Source organism: Elephas maximus, chromosome 3, assembly GCF_024166365.1.
Source record: "Elephas maximus indicus isolate mEleMax1 chromosome 3, mEleMax1 primary haplotype, whole genome shotgun sequence".
Classification (NCBI taxonomy): domain Eukaryota; kingdom Metazoa; phylum Chordata; class Mammalia; order Proboscidea; family Elephantidae; genus Elephas; species Elephas maximus.
Window position 1 is genome coordinate 26,304,683 of NC_064821.1, and position 26,907 is coordinate 26,331,589.

General features: G+C 42.2%; 2 protein-coding genes across 2 annotated transcripts; both read right to left on the bottom strand.

Annotated features, from left to right (window-relative positions):
• Positions 1 to 7,644: 7,644 nt before the first annotated feature.
• LOC126071163 (olfactory receptor 7G3-like) lies at positions 7,645 to 8,583 on the bottom strand. The gene has a single exon (XM_049875421.1). The coding sequence runs from the start codon at positions 8,581 to 8,583 to the stop codon at positions 7,645 to 7,647; it is 939 nt and encodes a 312-aa protein (XP_049731378.1).
• A 14,100-nt stretch (positions 8,584 to 22,683) lies between these two features.
• LOC126071164 (olfactory receptor 7G3-like) lies at positions 22,684 to 23,622 on the bottom strand. The gene has a single exon (XM_049875422.1). The coding sequence runs from the start codon at positions 23,620 to 23,622 to the stop codon at positions 22,684 to 22,686; it is 939 nt and encodes a 312-aa protein (XP_049731379.1).
• Positions 23,623 to 26,907: the final 3,285 nt, after the last annotated feature.

Genomic DNA, 26,907 nt, shown 5'->3' on the forward strand with positions numbered 1-26,907 from the left:
AAACTAATGGTCCATTTGCAGACTCCCGTACATTTTTGGCCCATGCAAGTACGTATGTCGAAGAAACTGGATTATGTGAAGAAGAATCCGGCATCAGAATTAGAGAGGAAGACTCATTAAAAACCTGTGGTATGCAGATGACAAAACCTTGCTTGCTGAAAGCAGAGGACTTGAAGCACTTAGTAATGAAGATCAAAGGCTATAGCCTTCAGTATAGATTATGCCTCAACATAAAGGAAACAAAAATCCTCACAACTGAACCAAAAAGCAACGTGCTGATAAACGGAGAAAAGATTGAAGTTGTCAAGGGTTTCATTTTACTCGAATGCACAATCAATGCCCATGGAAGTAACAATCAAGAAATCAAGGGATGCATTGCAGTGGGCAAATCTGCTGCAAAAGATCTCTTTAGAGTGTTGGAAAGCAAAGATATCACTTTGAGACTAAGATGCTCTTGACCCAAGCCATGATATTTTCAGTTGCCTCGTATGCATGCAAAAGCTGGACAGTGAATAAGGAAGACCGAAGAATTGATGTCTTTGAATTATTGTGCTGGTGAAGAATATTGAATACACCGTGGGCTGCCAGAAGAACAAACAAATCTGTCTTGGAAGAAGTACAGCTAGAGTGCTCCTTGGTTGTTTAAAAAAAAAAAAAAAAACACCTTAGCTCTTTGCTGGAATTTCGCTCAGGGCTGTAATTTGCCACTGCATTTAAGCCCAAAAACAAACCTAATTTTGACTGTCGCCATCCATGCCATTCTGACTCGCTTTGACCCTAAGTGTTACAGAGTAGAACTGTCTACTTTGCTGTAATCTTCATAAAAGCTGTTCACCAGGCATTTCTTCCACAGAGCAGCTTGATGGGCTCAATCACCCACCTTTAGGCTAGCAGCCAATTGCAAACTGCTTGTGCCACCCAAGCTCCTACATCTTAAGCTAGTGCTTCTCTTCTCAGTTCTGAGTGTGACTGTGTACCAGTCACCTGGGGGCTTTTTAAAACATGGCTTCTGGGCCTCTCCCCTAGTTTCTGATTCAGTTGGTCTGGCACAAGTCTGATAATTTGCATTTCTAACAAGTAACCAGGTGATATTGTCGATTTGACTTGTCCTGTGGAAGGAGCATCTTATTTATACCTGGAGTCTAAACGATGAACCAGTTGCCATCGAGTTGATTCTGACTCATGGTGACCCCATGTGTGTCAGAGTAGAATTGTGTTCCACAGAATTTTCGATGGGCTGATTTTTCAGAAGTAAATTTCCAGGTCTTTCTTCCCAAGCACCTCTGGATGAACTCCAAACACCTACTTTTCAGTTAGCATCCTAGCAAGCGTTAACCATTTGTACCACCCAGGGATTCCCTAAGGAATGAAGAGGTGACAAACTGAGAATACTGCTTCTTCCATTTCCTTGTGGTCACTCAAGAAAATTAACTGACCCCAAGGTGCTTTCTTAGTAGCCTGCTCAATAAAAAATTCTAGCTGGAGGTCAAGTCTCAGCATGTATGTCTTTGCATCACAAAGTCCTCAGCTGCTTTCCCAGTCAGCTGCTTCCTCAAGGGTTCTCAGACATTTGGGAAATGAAAGCTGCCTTCCTACAACCAATGCCCCATTTGTGGGAGCCCCTATTTCCCACCAAACCCAAGCCAGTTCCATCTCAGTTGTTGTTCCTCAAATGGGCTGTAGAAGGCATTGGCATTGCTTCAGGTGGCTCGGACAACAGGATGGTCCCTTAGGCTAGCAGGGCTGCATATATTTGACTTTGAGTTGATTAATTTATATAATCAAGGAGAGAGCTTCCTCCACAAATACCATTTCTTCATGTCCAGGTATAACCCGTACTGAAGGGTTTGATCTTCATCAGTAAGTGCTTCTAGTCGTTTTCATTTTCAGCGTCAAGGTTGAGTCATCTGCATATTGCAGGTTGTTAATGAGTCTTCCTCCAAACCTGGTGTAGCATTCTTCTTCATATAGTCCAGCTTCTGGGATTGTTTGTTCAGCATGCAGATTGACACAACCCTGGCACATACCTTTTCCAATTCAGAACCAACCGTTTGTGTGGAAATGGGGAAAAAAGAATATATACCTTCTTGATTATATATACAATACCTCTGGAAAGATACACAAGAGTCTTATTTGTGTCTAGTACATTTATTTACAGATAAAGGCCTTGGTAAGATAAGATCCACTTGCTTTGCCTGCTCAATAATAATTAGCCCGTGGACAAAATAATTAATATTGTGCTGTTAAACATTCACAGTAACGAGGAGTCTTTTATGTACAACTAACTTTTGCTTTGATAACCGCAAGGTTTTTAGTGTATTGCACTTGATATAACACTTGTAATCATATTTAAAACAGAAATTGGGAAAAGATTGGAGTTAAGTCTTAAAATGTGTATGTTGTTGTAGTTAGGTGCCGTGGAGTCGGTTCTGACCTGTAGTGACCCCATGCACAACAGAACGAAACACTGCCAGGTCCTGCGCCATCCTTATATTCCTTGTTATGCTTGAGCCCATTATTACAGCCACTGTGCCAATCCACCTCGTCGAGGGTCTCCCTCTTTTCTGGTGACCCTGTACTTTACCAAGCATGATGGCCTTCTCCAGGGACTGATCCCTCCTGATAACATGTCCAAAGTATGTAAGACACAGTCTCGCCATCCTTGCTTCTAAGGAGCATTCTGGTTGTACTTCTTCCAAGGCAATATATACATATTTTAAAAGAAAATTTTATCCTTAATCATATTGGGTTGTTAACAATTTTTATCACAACTTTACGGGTAACTATTTTTTTTTAACAATTTCTGTTGCAACTTTACTAGTGGCACCCAAGCGTGCTACTATTATTCAACAGTGTTAAGTTAGCAAGACATTCTAGGGCAATAGTGACACCTTTGTTCTCCAGGGACTATTGTAGTACAGGCAGTCCCTGGATTACAAATGAAATCAGTTCCTAAGTGTGTCTTTATGAGTTGAATAGTTAAGTAAGTCGGAACTGGTGCATATGGTTCTTATTTAGCCTTACTTTACTGCAAAAAATGGTTGGAAACTTTACCGATGATGTAAAAGCTGCTGTTGCAGCAAGTGAACGTGATTGTGATGACGAATTTGTTGTGAGTAGGGGTTGGTTCAATAGTTTGTCAAACTGAGGGTAAATTTACATAATTTTAAAGAGCAAGTATGAGTTGTCTGTAAGTTGGATGTTCATAACCTGGGGACTGCCTGTAATTTTTCTGTATAAAATTTACATATTATGTAGACTGTCATATAAATTCATCCCCTTCTCAGGTACAAACTAATCTATCCTAAGATCCTTGGGTTGTACAGTTTCCACTCATCTGGTAACCAAGAGATTATTGGTTTGAACCCACCCAGTGGCAGAAGAAACAGGCCTGACAATCTGCTTCTGTATTACAGCCAGGAAATCTGTGTGGAGAAGTTCTATGCTGTAACACATGGGAGCTCCTAAGTCACAAATCAGCAACAGAAACAAAATAAATTATTCTGCCTTGTCACCTTTTATCCAAAAAAAAAAAAAAAAAGAATGAGTTCCTTGATTTCTGTATGTCCATCTTCAAATCTACGTAATTTACCTCATATTGTGGGTAGGTGGAAGAGGCTTGCTGTTAGCTTATTTCCTGTGCCTGAATTTTGGCAACAAAAGAAAAAGTTCCACAATTTTGGATTCTTATTTTGCACATGTACACACAAACATACAGAATTAATACATAAAGAAAAATGTATTTAGAATACCAATTTTTTTTTCTATGTGGTACGTGTGATTTTCTTAGGTAAAATTGTAAGAACACTTGGGATTCAAAAACAGAAAATTATTTAAAGTAATGTTGGTGGTCTTAAATCATAGAATTTTGTGAAATGGTAGCCCCTTCCACTCCCCAGCCCCCTACCACAAGCCTGGTCAATTTTGTATAATTTGGTTTCAGACAGACTTTGAAACTTCCAAAATTTTATCACAACTTTTGCTAAATTAGAAGAAAAAGAAGTGCATGAAGAGAATACAGAAGTGCCAACTAGTTTTATTTGTGTTGGAAAATAATGTAAAATTGAATTTATATGAAAAAATACTGCTGCCTGGGTCCTTAACCAGAGATTCTAATTTAAACCCTATCTGGAGTATTGTTTGTTTGGAGTATCTGGGCATTGGGATCTTTAAACACTTTCCAGGTGATTCTAAAGTGCAGCAAAGTTTGAAAATCACTGCTGTGGCAACAGAGACAAGGGAAATGTTGGAATAAACCTATTATGTGCAAATTGCTCAGCCATACTCTAACCCACACCTTCTGCCCCTTCCCACCACCTGGTGGAGGACACTCCCTGCCCCAAGGCATTAAGAGCGCATTACCAGCATCCTTGGAAAACACTTAGGTAGCTGGAGATGAGGGGCCCAGGCTGCAATGAGGATAAGAGACCTGGAGTGCTAAAGAATAAGGGTGGTATTTAACTTCCAAAGAAAAGCCCATTGCAGTCTGGCTCATAGCAACACTTTAGACAGAGTAGAACTGCTCCATAGGGTTTCCAAGGCTGTAAACTGTATGGAAGCAGACTGCCCCATCTTTCTCCTGTGGAGCAGCTGCTGGGTTCCAACCAGTGACCTTTCAGTTAGCAGCTAAGTGCTTAACCACTGAGCCAACAGGGCTCCTTCCACAGACAAAAGCAAACAAACCAAACCCACTGCCACCAAGCCAATTCTTATTCATAGCAACCCTATAGGACAGAGTAGAACTCCCCCACAGCTTTTCCAAGGCTATAAATCTTTACGGAATTAGACTGCCACGTCTTTGTCCCACAGAGTGGCTGGTGGGATCAGATCGAAGACTTTTCAGTCAGCAGCTGTGTATTTTACCATTGTGCCACCAGGACCCCTTTCCAAAGACAAGGTGCACATAATTACCATCACAAGCCACAGGACCGGAATGGTAATCAGAGTATTTTGACCCACAGGGCTTTTTGGTACTGGGGAGTTGGTCACTAGTCTCCAGGAATGAAACATGGGGTTGTTGATTTGAAATAGCCTTTCACGTATTTGGGAGCATAGCAGTGAACGTTTAACAACCAATTCCCCTGAGGCAGGCAAAAACCTGATTTTTAGCATGTGGGGATTTAGTTTCTGCTTTAGCAAATCTGGGGTGGGGCCAGACCTAAACCTACCCAGCACTGTAAGATGGTCAGTTACATACAGCGTTTGTGGAGGAAGCCCTCTCCTTGATTACATATATTAATCAAAGTCAAATACATGCAGCCCAAAGAACCTTCCTATTGTTCAAGCCACTTGAAGTAATGCTGACCAACTTCTATGGCCGATTTCTAACAAATTCCCTAGTGATGCTGATGTTGCTGGTCCAGTGAGACTGTTTTGAGAGTCATTGACGTAGTATATGAAAATTTGCAAGTATTGGATAAATGGCAAGTATTTTTTTTTTTTTATTACAAAATTACCACACTGAATTTTCCAGTGTCATTTTGAAAGAGTTTTCACCTCGAGACTCAGTGTTCATTCAGGCAGCATGGCATGGCAGCTAGAGCACAGGCTTTGCAGTAGGATGGTTGAGTTCAAACCCTGGCTCTGACCTTTAGTAACTGTGCAACCTTGGGACCATTATTTAACTTCTCTGTGTTTCTTCTTTCCCATTTGTAAAATGGAGGCTAAAATTGGTGCTTGCCTCCTAAAACAGTTGAGATAACTAAAGAAGTTAATGCAAGCAAAGACTTGGAACAGTTTCTGGCACAATACAACTCTCAATAAATTTTATCTATTACCATTTGCTTTATTTGACATCTACACTTGTCTATGCCAAGAAATTTGGAAGACAGCTACCTGGCCAACTGACTGGAAGAGATCCATTTTTATGCCTATTCCAAAGAAAGGTAATCCAACAGAATGTGGAAATTATTGAACAATATCAAGAAGATCACACACAAGTAAAATTTTGCTGAAGATCATTCAAAAGCGGTTGCAGTAGTATATCAACATGGAACTTCCAGAAATTTAAGCCACATTCAGAAGAGGACGGAAAATGAGGGATATCATTTTGCTGATGTCAGATGGATCCTGGCTGAAAGCAGAGAGGTGGTTTCTTTTCCTGTGCACAGGGTGCCATATCTCCATGGCTTACATGATGGCAGATAACAAGAACAACAAACAAACTTGACCCATTGGAGATATACATAACAATGTATCCCATAATCATAGGATACACATTTATTTTCCAGCACAAACAGAACATTTACTATCTTTGACCACATAAACAGCGTAAGGCAATTCTCAACAAACTTCAAAGAGTTAAAATCATACAAACTATGTCCTCTGACCACAAGGCAACAATGCTGAAAAATCAGTGACAAAAGGATGAAAAGAGATGCTCCATATATTTGGATACTAAGAAGTGCACTTATGTGTAAATGTTGCGAGTTAATAGGACTTCTCGGGGTACAGTGGTTAAGAGTCATGGCTGCTAACCAAAAGGTCAGCAGTTCAAATCCACGAGCCGCTCCTTGGAAACCCTATGGGGCAGTTCTGCTCTGGCCTACAGGATCAGTATAAATCAGAACCGACTCAACAGCAACAGGGCTGGGTGGGTTAATAAGAAATCCCAAATGGCTTCATTCAAATACATTTCCCTGTATAGATTCTAACAGAAATGAGGACAAAGAGGAAAAGGAGCATAACTCCAAGAGGAGAGGGTGAAGTGAGGGTTGATTTAATCAATACGTTAAAATGGATGCAACTGAGTGTCTACTGAAGAAGGTTCACTAACCTGAGGATTGCACAGCTGATAATTACTCATTTATTTTTAAAAGTTAATTAAAAGAACTTATTTTTAGAGTAGTTTTAGGCTTACAGAAAAATTGAGGAGAAAGTATAGAGAGCTCTGCCGTATCCCCTCTCTCCCTATTTAATTTTACAAGTCGTTAAATACAGACAAATTGCTGCATATGTACAGCGAAACCTGTAAGAGCTTGAACTTGACGGGGTCGCCTTGCTTTTCTGGGTTCATGAGTTTTCCACCTTTGACCAGGGTGTTGATTACCACTTCTCTATTACTCTCTACTCGTGGAAAATACTTGAGTTTTCCTTCTTTTGCAGGTTTCCACCTTCAACAGGTTCCAGCTTTCACATGTTTTACTATATAAAATATTGAACTATCTCAGTTAATATTCCTAATATCACCAGTAAGGATGCACTATGACTCTGTTCTTTTTATAGAGGTGGAAATAGAACTCAGAGAGTTGTTACTTGATACACGGGTAGTGCAAACAATTTGTGCTCAACTACTAACCTAAACATTGGCAGTTCAAACCCACCTAGCAGGAACATGGAAGAAGGTCCTGGTGATCCTCTTCCATAAAGCTTACAGCCAAGAAAACCCTATGGAACAGTTTTTTTCTGTAACACATGGAGTCGCCATGAGTCGGAATCAAGTTGGTAGGAACGGGCTTAGTTTTGGTTTTAGTAAGACATAAAAAAGCAGGATTCAACACAAAGCTATTTGCCTTGACAGCCCTTGAATTAACTACTTTGCTGGAAGAATTGAATTATAGAAGCATCAGAGTTTCTGGCATACTCAGTATTTCATTTCTTTTGACACTTGTTCTAGACGTCCACATCGAAAGGCAAATGACACAATCAAAAATGGGAAGGTGTTGCAGAGATAAGTTTTCTCAAGGCCCCTTTCATGTCCCTGTTCCTCAAGCTGTAGATAAAGGGGTTCATCATGGGAGTGACCACGGTGTACATGACTGAGGCCACTGCTCTCCTCCTAGAGGATAGAGTAGTTGCAGAGCTAAGGTAGACCCCAACACAGGTCCCGTAGAACAAGAAAACAACAGACAGGTGAGACCCACAGGTGGAAAAAGCCTTATTCTTGCCACCAGTCGATGGGATTCTTAGGATGGAGGAGAAGATTCGAATGTAAGAGAAAATGATCCCAGAGAGAGGAACCACCCCCAACAGGCTAGTCACTAAGTACACGAGGATGTTATTGATGAGGGTATCAGAACAGGCCAACTTGAGGATCTGAGCAAGTTCACAAAAGAAGTGAGGGATTTCCAGGTCTGTGCAGAAGGACAGATGCAACACCATCAGACTTTGGAGCAAGGTGTTCATGATGCTAATGAAGAAGGAGAGTAGAATCAGCAGGCCACAGAGACGGGGGCTCATGATGACCGTGTAATACAGAGGGTGGCAGATGGCCACAAACCGGTCATAGGCCATCACAGTCAGAAGTAAATTGTCCATACATATAAAAACCGTGGAAAAATAGACCTGACTAAGGCAGCCTGTGTAACTGATGGCTCTGTTCTCTGTCTGGATGTTTACCAGCATCTTGGGGACTGTGGTGGAGGTGAAAGAGATGTCGACAAAGGACAAGTTGGAGAGGAAGAAGTACATGGGGGTGTGCAGGTGGGAGTCAGAGATGACAGCCAGGATGATGAGCAGATTCCCAAGCACAGTGACCAGGTACATGGACAGGAAGAGTCCAAAGAGTAAGGGCTGCACTTCCGGATCCTCAGAGAGGCCCAGAAGGAGGAATCCTGAGACAGCTGTGTGGTTTGCTGATTTCATGTTGTTGATGGGTCTGAAGCAAAGTGAAACAGACACATTCAATGAAATTTTTTATGCCTTAAATTCTAGTAATATTTAAGTAATTCTTTCCCTCAGTTTCTTCTACTGATTCCTTCCTTCACCGAATATTTTTTTGAGCAGCTCCATATATCATATATTTTTCTAGTGTGATAGTACAAATATGGAAACATGTGCTGTTCAATCCTGCACAGTATTTTTACATCTAGGATTGAATTCTAATAGTCTCTTAATATAGCATCACACCTGGTTCAGAAAAAAAAAATTCTGTTGAGCTGATTCAAACTCATGAACATCCCATGTTTGCAGGAGTAGAAATGTGCTCCACAAGGTTTCCAATGGCCGATTTTTTGGACGTAGGTCACCAGCCCTTTCTTCTGAAGCACCTCTGTGTGAATTTGAACCTCTAACCCTTCGGTTGTACTGTTTGCACCACATAACCCAATCCTTTGGTGTTGAGTTGGTTCCAACTCATAGCAACCCATAGGACAGAGTAGAACTGCCTCATAGAATTTCCAAGGCTGTGATCTTTATGGAAGCAGGCTGCCACATCTTTCTCCCATGGAGCGGCTGTGGGTTCGAACTGCCCATCTTTTGGTTAATAGCCAATCTTTTGGTTCACAGCTGAGCTCTTATATCACTGAGCCACCAGGTATCCCTTTGCACCACCCATTGACTCTCAAAACTGGTTAGATGACTTCATTTTCTCAAAGAGTTTTAACTGTGTAGTTAGCTTGAGAGTATCTAAGTTTAGCGCATAATTTCAAATCTAAGGTGTTGCTGGAAATCATAATCCCAGATTCTCTGCTGCCTCCTTGTGAACAATAACATCGTAAACCCAGTCCTTCAAATAGTCTGTATTTTGCAATTAGATCAAACCTCACCATTGAAGCCCGTCTATTTAGAAAGAATTGTTTCAGTCACTAGGATTGTCATTTTTCACTTGTTACTAGGCTACGGTAAGGGACGTTATAGGAACAGGCCAACTGAATCTCCATTGTGTTTAGTGTAGGAATATCAGGAACATAGAGGAAATTCCTGTCTGGACATTACAAAAAAAGGACTGCTGTGCTTTTTTTCTGAATAATGGGTTTATTTTCTCTTGTAATTACATGTTTTTATCATTTTTTTGGCTGCTAAGAAGCTTAGGGCCGTATGTGTGGACTGAGTCTAGAAATTCAGAGTCATTTTACAGTATATTTCTTTTGAATATATTTTCTTGGCAGCTACCTTCTAGAACATGTCCTTGTGGCGATGATTTTGTAATCATTCCCCACTCCCAGCAAGCCTGAATGCACTGGTCCTGTGCATTTTTGCAGAGTGATCTTCCCAAAGGAGCTTCTGAGGGCCTAGTACATTCCTGTGGAGCACCTCGATAAAACCTGGAGTCTTCACTTTGTCATTCAGGTTCTTCTACCATCTGGCCTCTGCCATTAGTACCTAGGGGGTGGTGGACCCTCAGCAATTGCCACCTCATAAGACTGAAGCTCCATATCATGGTTGAGTCAAGAAATCTGCAAGCAAAAACAATTCTAAGATATGGTATGCACCTAATTATTGAAAAGGTCTTGTTTTCTGCTTTAATCAAAACAAAAACTATTCATCTCAGGATGTGAGCTTTCAGAGGGCACATTTTCACAACAGAAGTGGAACAGGAGGGTGGAATGCATGAAGTCTTGAGAGGCCAGAGGTGTGCGGCCAACCTTTTTTTCCTTTGTCCTCTGGCTGAGTAAGAGAGTTGTCTGACTAGCCAGTGGTAACTTTTGAGCCACCTGACAGGCACATCCTCAAGAGGGTTTAGGATGCCAGTGATGTAGAACATTAAGTTCACCTGTGTCCTTCAAATGAATAAAACGCTGTGTGCATTAAACAAGAAAATGTCTCAGTGCTTGGGATATAGTGAATAGAATTATTAGCTGTTATTGTTGTTGTTATATTTCTATTAATAGCAGTAGAGCTGTTGTAAGGAGCCCTGGTGTTGCGATGGTTAAGTGCTTGGCTGCTAACTAAAAGGTTGGTAATTCCAACCCATTCTGTGGCTCTATGAAAGACAAAGTGATTTGCTTCTGTAAAGATTACAGCCAAGAGAACCCCATGGGGCAGTTCTACTCTGTCAAATGGGGTCACTATGAGTTGAAAACCCACTCAATGACACCCAACACCACTAACATAGTTGTAGTAGTCTTTATGGGAGCGAAAATGTTGAGCTTGGATTAGAATGTTCCTTTTTTTCCTCAATTTCCTGACGTATATGTTGCTATCTGTTTCATCAACAGTCCCTAACTACTCCAGAAACATGAATGGAAATGAAGAAAATTGGGAAAATCACAAAATGCAAGAAGAGTTGTCATTACAAACTTTTCTGTGTTAAAATATTGAAGGAACGCTTTCTGGCTTGTTTTACTTATGGTCCGGTCCTTCATGGTGCTTTGAGAAATCGGCTGTTCCTCTTCTTTCACACTTCACAGATGGAAATGCCCTTCTCAGGAACTAGAACCTCACCCTCACTCTGTCCTCCTCCTTGTCCCTCAAGTAGGGTGGTGTAGATCAGGAAATATTTTACTGGATCCATGGAGACTTAGACTCTACCTCCTCTCCCTCTTGGTAGAATCTCATCAAAGTCCAGCTCTGGAATGACTAAGGTTAAATGTTCTCTCCTGGCAGAATTTGTAGTGCGGTCAAGGCTTAGAATCCTCCCTTCTCTGTCCCCTCAGTCTCCTGCAGGATCCTGGAAGACTGATCCTTGGACCTTTTGAAAGAGGCCAGAAAGGACCACTGGGGAGCCTGACAGGGCCCATTGTCTACGACTCATTCTTAAGAGGGCAGATATATGAACCATCCATCATGAAGCCCAAGGAGTTGGGGTAAAAATATAATGAGGGCCAGAGCTCTTAGCCCCCAGCCTTCCTCCTCCATGAGCCAGGTGGGCAAAAGAGAGGGGGAGATTGATGAGTTGGTTATTCTCCATAAAGACAGCACATTACTATAGCACAATACCTCTGAACCTTAGTGCGCATCAGAATGACCCAAAGGGATTGTTAAGACACAGATCTCTGGGTTCTACCTAGGAGTTTCTGATTTAGTAGGTCCAGGTTGGGACCCAAGAAATTGCATTTCTAACAAGTTCCCAGGTGATAGTGCTGCTGATGTTCTGGGTAATCACAAGTTAAGAAACACTGCTATAGAAATTTCTAAAGTGTGATATCCTGTTTTCTTAGTGCTGCTGAAACAAGAATAAAACAAGTGGGTGAATTTAAAGCACACAAGTTTACTTTCTCACAGTTCAGGAGGAAAGAAGTCCAAACTCAGGGCAGTAGCTCTAGGGGAAGTGGCTCTCTTTGTTGGCTCTGGGGGAAGATCCTTTCTTATCTTCTGTAGCCCTGGCGTTGCTTGGTTCCTGAGTGGTGTCACTGTGGCATCTATCTTCCCCCATTTACGTTTCTTTCTCTTTGTCGATGCTGCTCTTTGTAGGAGCCTAGTGGTGCAGGGGTTAAAGTGCTTGGCTACTATCCAAAAGATCAGCAGTGATTCACACCCACCAGCCACTCAATGGGAGAAGATATGGCAGTTTGCTTTTGTAAAGATTACAGCCTTGGACAGCTACCAGCACTGACCACTCTGACAGGGATCATAATAGAGGATTCTGGACAGAGTAGGAGAAAAATGTAGAACAAAACTCAAATTCACACAAAAAGATCAGACTTACTGGTCTGACAGAGACTGGAGGAACCCCTGAGAGTATGACCCCAGGACACTTTGCTAACACAGATCTGAAGCCACTCCTGAAGTCCACCATTCAGGCAATGAGTAGACAGTCCTATAAAACAAACAATTACACACTTGGCAGCATGCTTCTTAATTCAATCAAGTATGTGAAAACAAATGGGCAACACCTGTCCAAAAGCAAAGATGAGAGGGCAGGAAGGGACAGGAAAACTGGACGAATGGACATGGAGAGCCTGAGGTGGAAAGGGAAAGGTGGGAGTGCTGACGCACTGTGGGGATTCCACCAATGTCACAAAACAATTTGTGCATAAATTTTTGAATGAGAAAAAAAAAAAAAAAGACTACAGCCTTGGAAACCCTAGGGGGCAGTCCTACTCTGTTCTATAGCATCACTGAGCGGGAATCCACTCAAAAGCAAAGGGTTTTTTATGCTGTTATTCATATCACTCAGAAGTGATTTGGTTTAGGAAACACTACACTCATATGGTGACATTAACAAAACAAAGATTGTCTTCAAATGGAATTACACTCACAGGTATAGGCTTTAGAATTCTAACACATATTGTGAGGGGACACAATTCAATCCATAATGTAAGGATAATCATAAGCCCGATCTAGATCCAAATCCTGTCTAAAGCCAGGGGTGAAATCCTTGAGCTTCCCTGAGCTTTAGTTTCTCATCTGTGTAATGGGAATGATGATAGAGTACCTACCTTCCAGAACTACAAATGAAAAGGAAAAAGTTAAGCACACCACACAGACTGCACGCCCATTGCTCATACATTTTATACTGCTATTGCTATTACTGGAGCTGCTAACAGAAAGGTTGGAGGTTAAAGTCCACCCAGAGGGACCTTGGAAGAAAGTCCTGACAGTCTACTTCTGAAAACTCAGCCACTGAAAACTCTGTGGAACACAGTTCTACTCTGATACACATGAGGTCGCTAGGAGTTGAGTCAACCCAATGGCACCTGATTTGCTTTTGGTTATTACTATAAGCAGGACGTGAGCAGAGATCCTGACATGATTGCTTCCCCAGAAGGGCATGGGGTATGGGAAGAAGGCATGATAGGAAAGGGCAGGAAGAATAAGGAGGAGGAGACAGGTGGAAGAGAGAACATCCTCAAGGCAACACCTGTGAATTGTGAGGAAAGAAAACCATTTTGAAAATTCCACCAGGACCCTTGATCATATCAAGGAGCAAGTTGACTGGGGAGGCTCATCTTCCCCTGAATTTCAGTGTCTTCCCTAAAGGTGTGAGTCCAAAATCAGTAATGTGACAGTGCTGCCCGTGGGTCCCCCCTGCCTTTCCTGGGATGTAAGGGGAGGTATCAGAACGGCCTTGAGTGTTTAGAACCTTTTAGAAACTACTGATTCCTCTGAGTGAGAAATCAGTGCCTGCAATTCTAGGTTGAGAGAAAGGGGTCAGCAGAGTCAGGAGCAATTGCAAATCCACTGCTTGAGGACTTGGAGATATGCCAAGATGACAATGAAAAATTGGGAGGTATCTGATGTATAAGGCAGTAACTTTAGGTGGTGAGTCCCTGGGTGGTGCAAATGCTTAAAGCACTCTCTGCTAGCCAAAGGTTGGAGGTATGAGTCCACTTAAAAGAACCGTGGGAAACAGGCCTGATGATCTACTTCCATAAAAATCAGCTGTTGAAAACCCTGTGGAGCACAGTTCTACTCTGACAGGCCCGGGGCTGCCATGAGTCAGAGCTGAGTGGAGAGCAAGGGTATTTCTTTTGTTTCTCAATTTTTAGCATGCACCAGAGTCACCTGGAGGGCTTCTTAAAAGACAGATTTCTGAAGAAATAACAAAAATCAACCAAAAAAAAAAAAAAACCCAGAGATTTCTGGGCTCCATCTCCAGTTTCTGATTCAGCAGACAAGGTTAAGCCTGAGAAATTACATATCAAAGAACTCTCCAGGTGATGCTCAGACTGCTGCAGGACCATCTATATTATTTTGGGGACATTGCATAATGTTGTGGTCCCTTGTTCAAAAATTTCAGATCATTAAACCAAGTGAGTGGGTCACAGGCCCATGAAGCCATTCCTGGATGCTGGGTATGGGGACAACACTGTGAGAAGCACTGCTTTAGGCTTCCTGCTTAACTAACCCAAGGCTACCCCCAGATGGTATTAATAATAATAAATCCTTCTCTCTTTCCCTTGTAACTTACAAGGGATTTCTGTATCTCCACAATTGGCCCAGAGAGGATCACAAGGCTGAGTTTCTTCGAAGGTTGTGAATACTGAAGACAGATCAACCAACTTCAAGGAGACAGTCATGAGTGGAGTTTATGGACAAGGCACATTCTCTGGGAGGAGAGAAGTTGTCTTCCTTTCTGGTGTGGCACTGGTGAGATGGTGTTGACAGAAAAAAGAGGGTCAATTTACAGATTTTTCTGGCCCTGGGGGCCTTATCTCCAAAGCTCCTCATTAGCCAAATTGTTCTCCCATCATCCCAGTCCTACAGCACAAAAAAGGAAACCACTGGCCCTAATGACCTGCCTCTGTTGTGTTCCAGAGTTGAAGGTCACAGCAAGGGGCTAATCCAGGTACAGAAGAGCAGTGAACCTTTCACCAAGTGCTTTTGCAGGAGGCAGTTGCTCAAACATCATTAATTTTTGAACCATCATTATGATTGTCACCAATACACTCACCCACATAAAAGTGACTCTTAATCAACCTGGATTTTTAACTCAGCCTAATCATGAACGAAGGATCCCTGGGGGCTCAGTGTGTAAGTGTTTGGCTGCTTACGGAAAGGTTGGTAGTTCAAACCCACCAGCCACTCCATGGGAGAAAGATGTGACAGTCTGATTCTGTAAAGATCACAGCTTTGGAAACCCAATGGGGGCAGTTCTAGTCTGTATTACGGTTGCTATGAGTCGGAATCAAGTACATGGCAACAGGTTTTTGGTTTTGGTTAATCCTGAGCAAGGGGTCCCTGGGTGGTGCAAATGGTTAACATGCCCAGCTGCTAACCAAAAGGTTGGAGGTGCACGTTCACCCAGAGGTGCCTCAGAAGAAATGCTTGGTGATCTACTTCCAAAAAATCAGCACTGAAAACCCTATGGAGCATAGTTCTACTCTGACACACATGGGGTTGCCATGAGTCAGAGTCAGCTCAATGACAACTGCTTCTCTGGTTAATCCTGAGCAGAGAATATTCTTGTGTGTGCTGGCAAGATATTTCCCAATACATACCAAAATTTGTACATAAATTGGAAACATTTGAAACACTCTCTGTATCCCATTTTGCAAATGTTACCAGAATAATATTCTTGCCTCTCACTGGTCAAGAATGAGCAAGTAAGGCACGTAGAGTTTTCCACACAAGCAAAGCTTTATCCAAGAGGCTTGCAAGCGGTGGCGAGGAGGGCCTAGAGCAAGGCATACCACCATCTCAGAAAAAGAGTGGCCTGAAATTTTGAAAGTTTTGGGCAGGAAACGATTCACGTTTTTTCATAGGCACAGGCAGGGATATGTTAACTAAGGTGCCGGCCCATCATCTTTCCAAGATGGCTCCTGTCCAGGAGGCCTCAGGTATTCCTAGCAGGACTTATTATGGGGTGACAGGACTGTGCAGTCCCTTGCATCCCGGGTTCGATTCCCTTGCTGGGGCTGCTGCCCCTCACTGCCCCTGGTGGAAGGTCACACAGGGATCACAGGTGGATATTCTACACATGTCCCAGGCCTGGTTTTCTCCAGCTGCTTCTCAAAGGCAACTTTAAAGAAGTTTGTGGGCTATTATTAGATACTCTGCCCCACTGTTCTGGGGAATGACTTTTTTCTGTGCCCTGGCCCATTTCTTGTTACTTTGTTTGCAGATTTGGGGGCCCCTCTGTTCTTTGTCTTACTCAGTCTCTAGGTTCCAGGCTCAACCTCCTATTACCTCCCTGACCGTATAGTCTGTTTCTCTTTTACTTGCTTCTCCACTAACCACAGCAGTCTCCTTGGTGTTTCTCAAACGGATACCCTCCAATCTCAGGTCCTTTGCTCCCTGTCTTAGGACCAGTCCCAGGATAAGGACATCATCCCTGGTAAATTAGAGGGTCAGGGAAAAAGAGCAATACCCTCAATGAGATGGACTGACAAAGTGGCCAATGGGCTCAAAGCATAACAATGATTATGAGGATGGTGCAGAACTCGGCAATGTTTAGTTTTGTTGTAAGAAGGGTCGCTAAGAGTAGGAACTGACTTGTTGGCACCTAACAACATAAAAACACTTACATCGAATTCTTACAGTGTGTCAGAACTTTATTTAAAGAAGAATAAGTCAAGGTCTCTACAATCCACACATAAATTGGAGACCAAGAAAGAACCCTGTGTGTGCTGGGGAGGAGGATTGAAATTGGAAGTATTAATGTGAAGTCATCACTGCTAAATGCATATATGTATGTACACACGTATGCTGAGCAAATAATTCGAGAAGCTGGACTACATGGATGATGGTGAAGGGCTGGGTAGTGTTTCATTCAGTTGTATGTAGTGTTGCTATGAGTCGGAATCCATTCGACAGCACCTAAAAACAACAACAACATGTGTTCATGTTTGCAAATATGTGCATGTATATGTGTACATACACGCTAGTGTGGTGTGATGGATCGCTTTTGTATGGCCTTTCTTGCCATGGTCTTGTAACTCCCACCCAAGTGATTGGGTGCTACTGTGCAAATAAGGTAAATTAATTGTGGCCCACCAAGGGGATTGGTCAGTTTTACCTTAAAAGAGAGCCAATTCCAGAGCAAAGAGAGGGTCCCACCACCACCAAGGCAGAAAAGCCAGGAATAGGGAGACCCGGGATCCCTGCGCTGAGAAGTTGCTGTTACCAGGAGACACAGAGAGACAGAGAGACTCATGGCAGGAGACGATGTATTAGGTTTCCTGGCCCACGGAGTGAGAAAACTGAGTACCTAGAGCAGGAGGCTTGTTGGTGGGGTAGGGTGCCTCTGGACACTTATCAGCAGAGCTAAAAGAGCTTTGTAGCACTTGCCCTAGCAGGGAAGAGGCTGAGGGCCAGAGAGAACTGCCTGCAAGCATGGCTGGCAAGAGGCTGTCCTGTTGGAACAATTGTATCCTGAGCATTCCTAAACCTGAATTGTAACTGTAAATTCCCTAATAAACCCCATAATCATGGCTATTGTCTGTGAGTTCTGTATGGCCATTGCAATGAATTATTGAAACCAACAGAGAAGTAGACAATGTCGTGGGAGGGACGGCGTCAGAAACGGTAAAGATGGTGGACAGAGGAAGCATATCTGACCTCTGCCTCATCAGAATCAGCCTTAGGCTATTGATCTTGATTCTCCTTCTCCCCTGTGAACCTAGAGGAGGTCAGACACTGCCCCCACATCATTTTACACTGTTTCCCTGTTCTATCCTCTGAAAGTGCCAAGAAGCAAGTTTACCTCAGTGGCAATGAGCAAACCTTGATCTTGGTCTCTAATTCCATTCCACACTAAAAAGAAAGCTTGTGGAAAAATGGTTGATTTTGGAGCTGGGGCAGGTTAGGTTTGAGATTAGCCTGCAACATCTTATTATGTCAGGAAGTAAAAAATCCAAAAACAAACCCATTGCTGTCGAGTTGATTCCGACTCATGTTGACCTTATAGGACAGAGTAGAACTGCCCCATAGGGTTTTCAAGGAGCACCTGGCGAATTTGAACAGCCATCCTTTTGGTTGCCAGCTATAGAACTTAACCACTATGCCACCAGGTTTTTCCAAGAAGTAAAGGAGTGATGAAAAATATGATGGGACATATCACAAGGATACAGGAGCCAGCATGAAGGGCCTAATCTGATACAATTTGAACGCCACTTTGAGTACAGCAATGTGGAACAAACCATTGGAAAAGATAGGAACTCATGAGTCCATACCAACAATAAATAGGTAAATCAATCGATGGGGAGAAGAGAGAGCTTGTACTTGTAGTAAAATGCTGAGGACTAATTGTTAAGTATGCAAGGAGTGCTAGAGATGGAAAGATTGGATTAGGCAAGAATCATCAATGAATTCTACGTCTAGGGGAAAATGTTGAGGAAGAATAGGTTAGTTGTATGACATTAAATGTCTTTCTGTTGTTGCTAGCTACTCTTGATTAGGCTCTGACTCACGGCAGTTCCCTTGTAAAACAGAACAAAACGTCATTGGGTCCTACACCATCTTCAGGACCCTTTGTATGCTCGAGTCCATTGTTGTGTATGATTGATTTGGCCACTGTGTATTTTCAGTACCTGCCAACCAGGAGGATCATCTTTCAGCAGTATATTGGACAATATTGTGTTGTAATCCGTAGGATTTTTATTGGCTACTTTTCAGAAGTAGAGCACCAGGCCTTTCTTCCTAGTTTGTCTTACTCTGGGAGAAGCCCTGCTGGTATTTGAAATACTGGTGGCATAACTTTCAGCATGATAGCAACACACAAGCCACCACAATACAACAAACTGACAGAGTCTTTATTATACCTATTTTTCAACAATGGGCTCAAACATAGCAACAATTGTGAGGATGGCACAGAATTGGGCAGTGTTTTGTTCTGTTATATATAGGTTTGCTGTGAGTCAGAACTGACTCGAGGGCACCTAACAACAACAACAGAAAGCCTTGTACTCATTAAGCAATAACTGTCCATTCCCCTTTCCTTTGCTTCTGCTAACCACCAATCTGTATTCTGTTTTCTATGGATTTACCTGCTCCGGATATTTAATATATATGGATTCATACGATATGTCACCTTTTGTGTCTGGTCCGTTCACTTAGCATTGTATTTTTGAAGTTCATCCACATTGTATCTAGGCTTCAGTATCAGAACTTTATTTCTTTTGATGGTTGAATAATATTTCATTGTATATATATGCCATAATTTGTTTATGCATTCATCTGTTGATGGACATTTGGGTTGTTTTCCCTTTTGGCTATTGTAATAGTTTTGCCAAAGGATCCTTGGTGGTGCAATGGTTAAGCGCTCAACTGCTAACCAAAACGTGATTTGAACCTACCAGCAACTCCACTGGAGAAAAGATCTGGTGGTCTGCAACTATAAAGATTACAGGCTAGGAAACCCTATGGGGCCTTTGTAGTCTGCCATATAGGTTCACCATGTGTCAGAATGAACTTGATGGCACACAGGAACAACAATACTGCTGCATCTGCAAAGTCCCTCTTACCGTGTAACATAACATAACCATGGGTGTAACCCTAGGGTGCAAAAATCTTGGGGTCCAAAATTCTATTACTTGAGGTGAGATATAGTAATCGGCATTTCCATAAACATCACAAAATATCAAGGACCCCACTAAGAAAGGCGATGTTCGAATAAACTTTTAAATCAAGAAAGAATATGGTAAGAACAAACAGTTGCTTTTCATTTAAGATTTCTGTATCAGAAAAAAAATGGAACTGAAAAGCACTTAAAAAGCTCAATGATAGTAAGAAATTACTGCAATGAGACCAGGATGGGGATTCAGAGAGGTGAGCCAGACATCAGGGTGGTTGGTTTTACCCTTGAGGTGGTCTAGGAGAGGCAGCTGAGGGGTTTTAGGAATCCACAGGTTTAAAGTCAGAGTCAGAGTCAGGGACTCCCTATTTTGGGCTGGGCCCACAACGCAATGTGTCTTCAGAATAGAGGAGAACCAGGGACGAACCTGAGTCCCTGAGAGGTGTAAATACTTAATGAGCTTGACTGCTAATTGAAAGGTTGAAGGTTAGAGTCCATCCAGAGGCACCTGGGAAGAAGGTCTGGCAATCTACTTCTGGAAAATTCAGCCACTGAAAACACTATGGAGCACAGTTCTACTCTGACACATATGGTTTCACTATGAGTCAAGGTTGACTTGAAGGCAACTGGTTATTTTGGGAGCCATCTAGTCACTGCGTGGATTGCCACCATATTTTCCATCACTTAGAGGGCCCAGAAAAAGCTTGTCTAATTACAGTATGCTTTTTTTTTTTTTTACTATCAGATGGGAAACCCTGGGCGCGCAGTGGTTAAGAGCTAGGGCTACTAACCAAAACATCGGCAGTTCAGATCCACCAGGCGCTCCTTGGAAACTATGGGGAAGTTCTACTGTGTCCTCTAGAGTCCCTGTGAAGAATCCACCTGAATGCAATGGGTTTGTTTGTTGTTTTCTGGTAATATCAGATGAAGTTGACTTTAATGCAAAAACGTACCCAGAAATAACAAAGGTAACCTCATTAAGACAAAAGATTCAACACACCGGGAAGATGTAACAAGTTTGAGTTTTCACTCACTTAATGGTACATTGGGGCCCTGGTGGTGTGGTGTTTAAGTGCTACTGCTGCAGTTTGAATCCACCAGCTTCTCCTTGGAAACCCTATGGGGCAGTTCTACTCTGTCCTAGAGGGTCGCTATGAGTCAGAATTGACTTAGCGAAAACTAGTTTGGTTTGATTTAATGGTACGTTGATTGAACTACAAGGAGAAATAAAGATAAAAAAAAAAAAACCAAGGCCAATTCTGACTCATAGCGACCCTCTAGGACAGAGTAGAACTGTCCCATATGGTTTCCAAGGAGTGCTTGGTGGATTTGAACTGCTGTCCTTTTGGTTAGCAGCCAAACTCGACCACTATACCCCCAGGGTTTCCACAGACGGATTCAAAATCATTTAAGTGATTTTAACACATATTGCTCCACAGTGCATGCAAGCAGCAGATCAAAAATCAGTAAAAAGAAACAAGATTTGAAGATGATTAACAAACTTGCAGGAAATCAGCCAGTGAAAACAGTGTGGATCCAAGGGACCCATCTGTAACCCGTCTTAGGGATGGGGGGTGGTTTCTTCTCTTGTGCACAGGGTGCCATGTCTCCGTGGCTTATATGATGGCAGATAACGAGAACAGCAAACAAACTTGACCTATTGGAGATATATAGAACAATGCACCCCATAATCATAGGATACACTTTTATTTTCCAGCAGAAACAGAACATTTACCATCTTTGACTACATATACCGTGTAAAGCAAGTCTCAATAAATTTCAAAGAGTTAAAATCATACAAACTATGTTTTCTGACCACAAGGCAACTCTGCTAGAAATCACTAACAAAAGGATGAAAAGAGAAGCTCCATACATTTGGATAGTAAGAAGTGCACTCATGTATAAATGTTGCGGGTTAATAGGACTCCTTGCAGTGCAGTGGTTAAGAGTCATGGCTGCTGACCAAAAGGTCAGCAGTTCAAATCTACCAGCTGCTCCTTGGAAACCATATGGGGCAGTTCTGCTCTGGCCTACAGGATCACTATAAATCAGAATCGACTCAACAGCAATGGGGCTGGGAGGGTTAATAGGAAATCCCAAATGGCTTCATTCAAATACATTTCCCTGTATAGATTCTAACAGAAATGAGGACAAAGAAGAAAATGAGTGTAACTCAAAGAGGAGAGGGTGAAGTGAGGGTTGATTTAATCAATACGTTAAAGTGGATGCAACTGAGTGTCTACTGAAGAAGGTTCACTAACCTGAGGATTGCACAGCTGATAATTACTCATTTATTTTTAAAAATTAATTAAAAGAAACTATTTTTAGAGTAGTTTTAGGCTTACAGAAAAATTGTGGAGAAAGTATAGAGAGCTCTGCCCTCTCTCCTCTCTCCCTATTTAATTTTACAAGTCTTTAATACAGACAAATTGCTGCATATGTACAGTGAAACCTGTAAGAGCTTGATATTGACAGGGTTGCCTCGTTTTTCTGGGTCTCACGAGTTTTCCTCCTGTGACAGGGTGTTGGTTACCACTTCTCTATTGCTCTCTCCTTATGGAAAATACTTGGGTTTTCCTTCTTTTACAGGTTTCCACCTTCAACAGGTTCCAGCTTCCACAAGTTTTACTGTATAATATATTGATCTATCTCGGTTAACATTCCTAATATCACCAGTAAGGATGCACTATGACTCTGTTCTTTTTATAGAGGTGGAAACAGAACTCAGAGAGTTGTTACTCGATACATGGGTAGTGCAAACAATTTGTGCTCAACTACTAACCTAAACATTGGCAGTTCAAACCCACCTCCCAGCAACATGGAAGAAAGTCTTGGTGATTCTCTTCCATAAAGAGTATAGCCAAGAAAACCCTATGGAACAGTTTTTTTCTGTAAGACATGGAGGTGCCATGAGTCGGAATCAAGTTGGTAGGAACGGGCTTAGTTTTGGTTTTAGTAAGACATAAAAAAGCAGGATTCAGCACAAAGCTATTTGCCTTGACAGCTCTTGAATTAACTACTTTGCTGGAAAATCTGAATTATAGAAGCATCAGGGTCTCTGGCATATGCAGTATTTCATTTATTTTGGCACTTGTTGTAGACGTCCACATCCAAAGCAAATGACACAATCAAAAACAGGAAGGTATCACAGAGGTAAGTTTTCTCAAGGCCCCTTTCATGTCCCTGTTCCTCAAGCTGTAAATAAAGGGGTTCATCATGGGAGTGACCACGGTGTACATGACTGAGGCCACTGCTCTCCTCCTAGAGGACAGAGTAGCTGCAAAGCTAAGGTAGACCCCAGCACAGGTCCCGTAGAACAAGGAAACAACAGACAGGTGAGACCCACAGGTGGAAAAAGCCTTATACTTGCCACCAGTCGATGGGATTCTTAGGATGGAGGAGAAGATTCGAATGTAAGAGAAAATGATCCCAGAGAGAGGAACCACCCCCAACAGGCTAGTCACTAAGTACACGAGGATGTTATTGATGAGGGTATCAGAACAGGCCAACTTGAGGATCTGAGCAAGTTCACAAAAGAAGTGAGGGATTTCCAGGTCTGTGCAGAAGGAGAGATGCAACACCATCAGACTTTGGAGCAAGGCGTTCATGATGCTAATGAAGAAGGAGAGTAGAATCAGCAGGCCACAGAGGCGGGGGTTCATGATGACCATGTAATACAGAGGGTGGCAGATGGCCACAAACCGGTCATAGGCCATCACAGTCAAGAGTAAATTGTCCATACATATAAAAACCAAGAAAAAATAGACCTGAGTAAGGCAGCCTGTGTAACTGATGGCTCTGTTCTCTGTCTGGATGTTTACCAGCATCTTGGGGACTGTGGTGGAGGTGAAAGAGATGTCGACAAAGGACAAGTTGGAGAGGAAGAAGTACATGGGGATGTGGAGGTGGGAGTCAGAGATGACAGCCAGGATGATGAGCAGATTCCCAAGCACAGTGACCAGGTACATGGACAGGAAGAGTCCAAAGAGTAAGGGCTGCACTTCCGGATCCTCAGAGAGGCCCAGAAGGAGGAATCCTGAGACAGCTGTGTGGTTTGCTGATTTCATGTTGTTGGTGGTTCTAAGCAAAGTGAAGCAGACACATTGAATTAAATTTTTTAATGCTTTAAATTCTAGTAATATTGAAATAATTCTTTCCCTCAGTTTCCTCTACTTATTTCCTTCCTTCACCGAATATTTTTTTCAGCAGCTTCCATATATCATATATTTTTCTAGCATTATTGTACAAAAAAGGAAATATGTGCTGTTTTATTTTTTAGGAACTATCAGGGCTGCACAGTATTTTTACATCTAGGATTCAATTCAAATAGTCTCTTAATATAGCAACACACCTGGTTCAGAAAAAAAAAAAAACCTGTTGAGCTGATTCAAACTCATGAACATCCCATGTTTGCTAGGGTAGAACTGTGCTCCACAGGGTTTCCAATGGCCGATTTTTTGGAGGTAGAACACCAGCCGTTTCTTTTGAAGCATCTCTGTTTGAAGTTGAACCTCCAACCTTTTGGTTTATTGTTCGCACCACATAACCCAACCCTTTGGTGTTGAGTTCATTCCAACTCATAGCAACCCATACGACAGAGTAGAACTGCCTCATAGGGTTTCCAAGGCTGTGATCTTTACAGAAGCAGGCTGTCACATCTTTCTCCCACGGAGGGGCTGGTGGGTTTGAACTGCCCATCTTTTGGTTAACAGCCAATCTTTGGGTTAACAGCTGAGCTCTTAATCACCGAGCCACCAGGTATCCCTTTGCAACACCCACCGACTCTCAAAACTGGTTAGATTACTTCATTTTCTCAAAGAGTTTTAAGTGTGCAGTTAAAACTTGAGAGTATCTGAATTTGCTCATACTTTGAAATCTGGAAATTATACTCCCAGATTCTCTGCTGCCTCCTTGTGAACAATAACATCATAAACCAGGTCCTTCAAATATTCTGTATTTTACAGTTAGATCAAACCTCACCATTGAAGCCCGTCTATTTAGAAAAAATTGTTTCAGTCAGTAGAATTGTGATTTTTCATTTGTTATTAGCCTACAGTGAGGACGTTATAGGAAAAGGCCAAATGAATCTCCATTGTGTTTACTGTAGGAATATCAGGCACAGAGGAAATTCCTGTCTGGACATTACAAAAAAAGGACTGCTGTGCTTTTTTTTTCTGAATAACAGGTTTATTTTCTCTTGTAATTACATGTTTTTATCATTTCTTTGGCTGCTAAGAAGCTTAGGGCCATATGTGTGGACTGAGTCTAGAAATTCAGAGTCATTTTACAGTATATTTCTTTTGAATATGTTTTCTTGGCAGCTACCATCTAGAACATGTCCTTGTGGCAATGATTTTGTAATCATTCCCCACTCCCAGCAAGCCTGAATGCACTGGTCCTGTGCATTTTTGCAGAGTGATCTTCCCAAAGGAGCTTCTGAGGGCCTAGCACATTCATGCGGAGCACCTCGATGATGTCCTACTGAAATAAAACTTGGAGTCTTCACTTTGTCATTCAGGTTCTTCCACCATCTGGCCTCTACCATTAGTATCTAGGGGGTGATGGATCCTCAGGAATTAGCACCTCATAACACCAAAGCTCCATATTGTGGTTGAGTCAAGAAATCTGCAAGCAAAAAGGATTCTAAGAGCTGGTATGCACCTAATTATTGAAAATGTCTTGCTTACTGCTTTAATCAAAACAAAACTATTCATCTCAGGATATGAGCTTTGGAAGGGCACATTTTCACAACAGAAGTGGAAGGAGGGGGGAATACATGAAGTCTTGAGAGGTCAGAGGTGTGGAGCCAACATTTTTTTCCTTTGTCCTCTGACTGAGTAAGAGAGTTGTTTGACTAGCCAGTGGTAACATTTATGCCACTTGACAGGCACATCCTCAAGAGGGTTTATGATGCCAGTGATGTAGAACATTAAGTTCACCTGTGTCCTTCAAATGAATAAAACGCTGTGTGCATTAAACAAGAAAACGTCTCAGTGGTTGGGATATAGTGAATCGAATTATTAGCTGTTACTGTTGTTGTTATATTTCTCTTAATAGGAGTTCAGCTGTTGTAAGGAGCCCTGCTGTCACAATGGTTAAGTGCTTGGCTGCTAACTGAAATGTTGGTAATTTGAACCCAGTCTGTGGCTCTATGAGAGAAAGACAAAGTGATTTGCTTCTGTAAAGATTACAGTCAAGAGCACAGCATAGGGCAGTTCTACTCTGTCACATGGGTTCCCTATGAGTTGAAAACCGACTCAATGACACCCAACAACACCAACATAATTGTAGTAGCCTTTATGGAGGAGAAAATCTTGAGCTTGGCTTAGAATGTTCCTTGTTTTCCTCAATTTCCTGATTTATATGTTGTTACCTGTTTCATCAACAGTCACTGACTACTCTAGAAACATGAATGGAAAGGAGAAAAATTGGGAAAATCAGAAAATGCAAGAAAAGTTGTCATTACAATTTTTCTGCATTAAAATATTGAAGGAAGTCTTTCTGGGTTGCTTTACTTATGCTCCGGTCCTTCATGGTGCTTTGAGAAATCACCTGTTTGTCTTCTCTCACACTTCACAGGTGGGAATGCCCTTCTCAGGAACTGGAACCCCATTCTCACTCTTTCCTCTTCCTTGTCCCTCAGTCAGGGGGTTTTAGATCAGGAAATATTTTACTGTATCCATGGACGCTTAGACCCTACCTCTTCTCCCGCTTGGAAGAATCTCATCAAAATCCAGGTCCAGAATGACTAAGGTTAAATGTTGTCTCCTGGCAGAATTTGTACTATGGCCAAGGCTTAGAATTGTACCTTCTCTGTCGACCTCAGTCTCCTGCAGGATCCTGGAAGAGTGACCCTTGGATCTCTTGAAGGAGGCCAGAAAGAGCCACTGGGTGGCCTGACAGGGCCCATTTTCTACCTGTCATTCTTAACAGGGCAGATATATGAACCATCCATCATGAAGCCCAAGGTGTTGGCGTAAAAATGTAATGAGGGCCAAAGCGCTCAGTCCCCAGCTGCCCTTCTCCATGAGCCAGGTGGGCAAAAGAGAGGCAGAGATCCATGAGTTGGTTATTCTCCATAAAGACAGCACATTACTATAGCACGGTAGCTCTGAACCTTAGTGCGCATCAGAATCACCCAAAGGGATTGTTAAGACACAGATCTCTGGGTTCTACCTAGGAGTTTCTGATTTAGTAGGTCCAGGTGGGGCCCAAGAAATTGCATTTCTAACAAGTTCCCAGGTGATACTGACGCTGCTGGTCTGGGTAATCACACGTTAAGAAACACTGCTATAGAAATTTCTAAAGTGTGATATCCTGTTTTCTTAGAGCTGCTGTAATAGGAATAGAAC

Bases quoted from the DNA above. Each gene is read 5' to 3' on its own strand.
- LOC126071163 (XM_049875421.1), bottom strand. From the start codon at position 8,583: ATGAAATCAGCAAACCACACAGCTGTCTCAGGATTCCTCCTTCTGGGC.
- LOC126071164 (XM_049875422.1), bottom strand. From the start codon at position 23,622: ATGAAATCAGCAAACCACACAGCTGTCTCAGGATTCCTCCTTCTGGGC.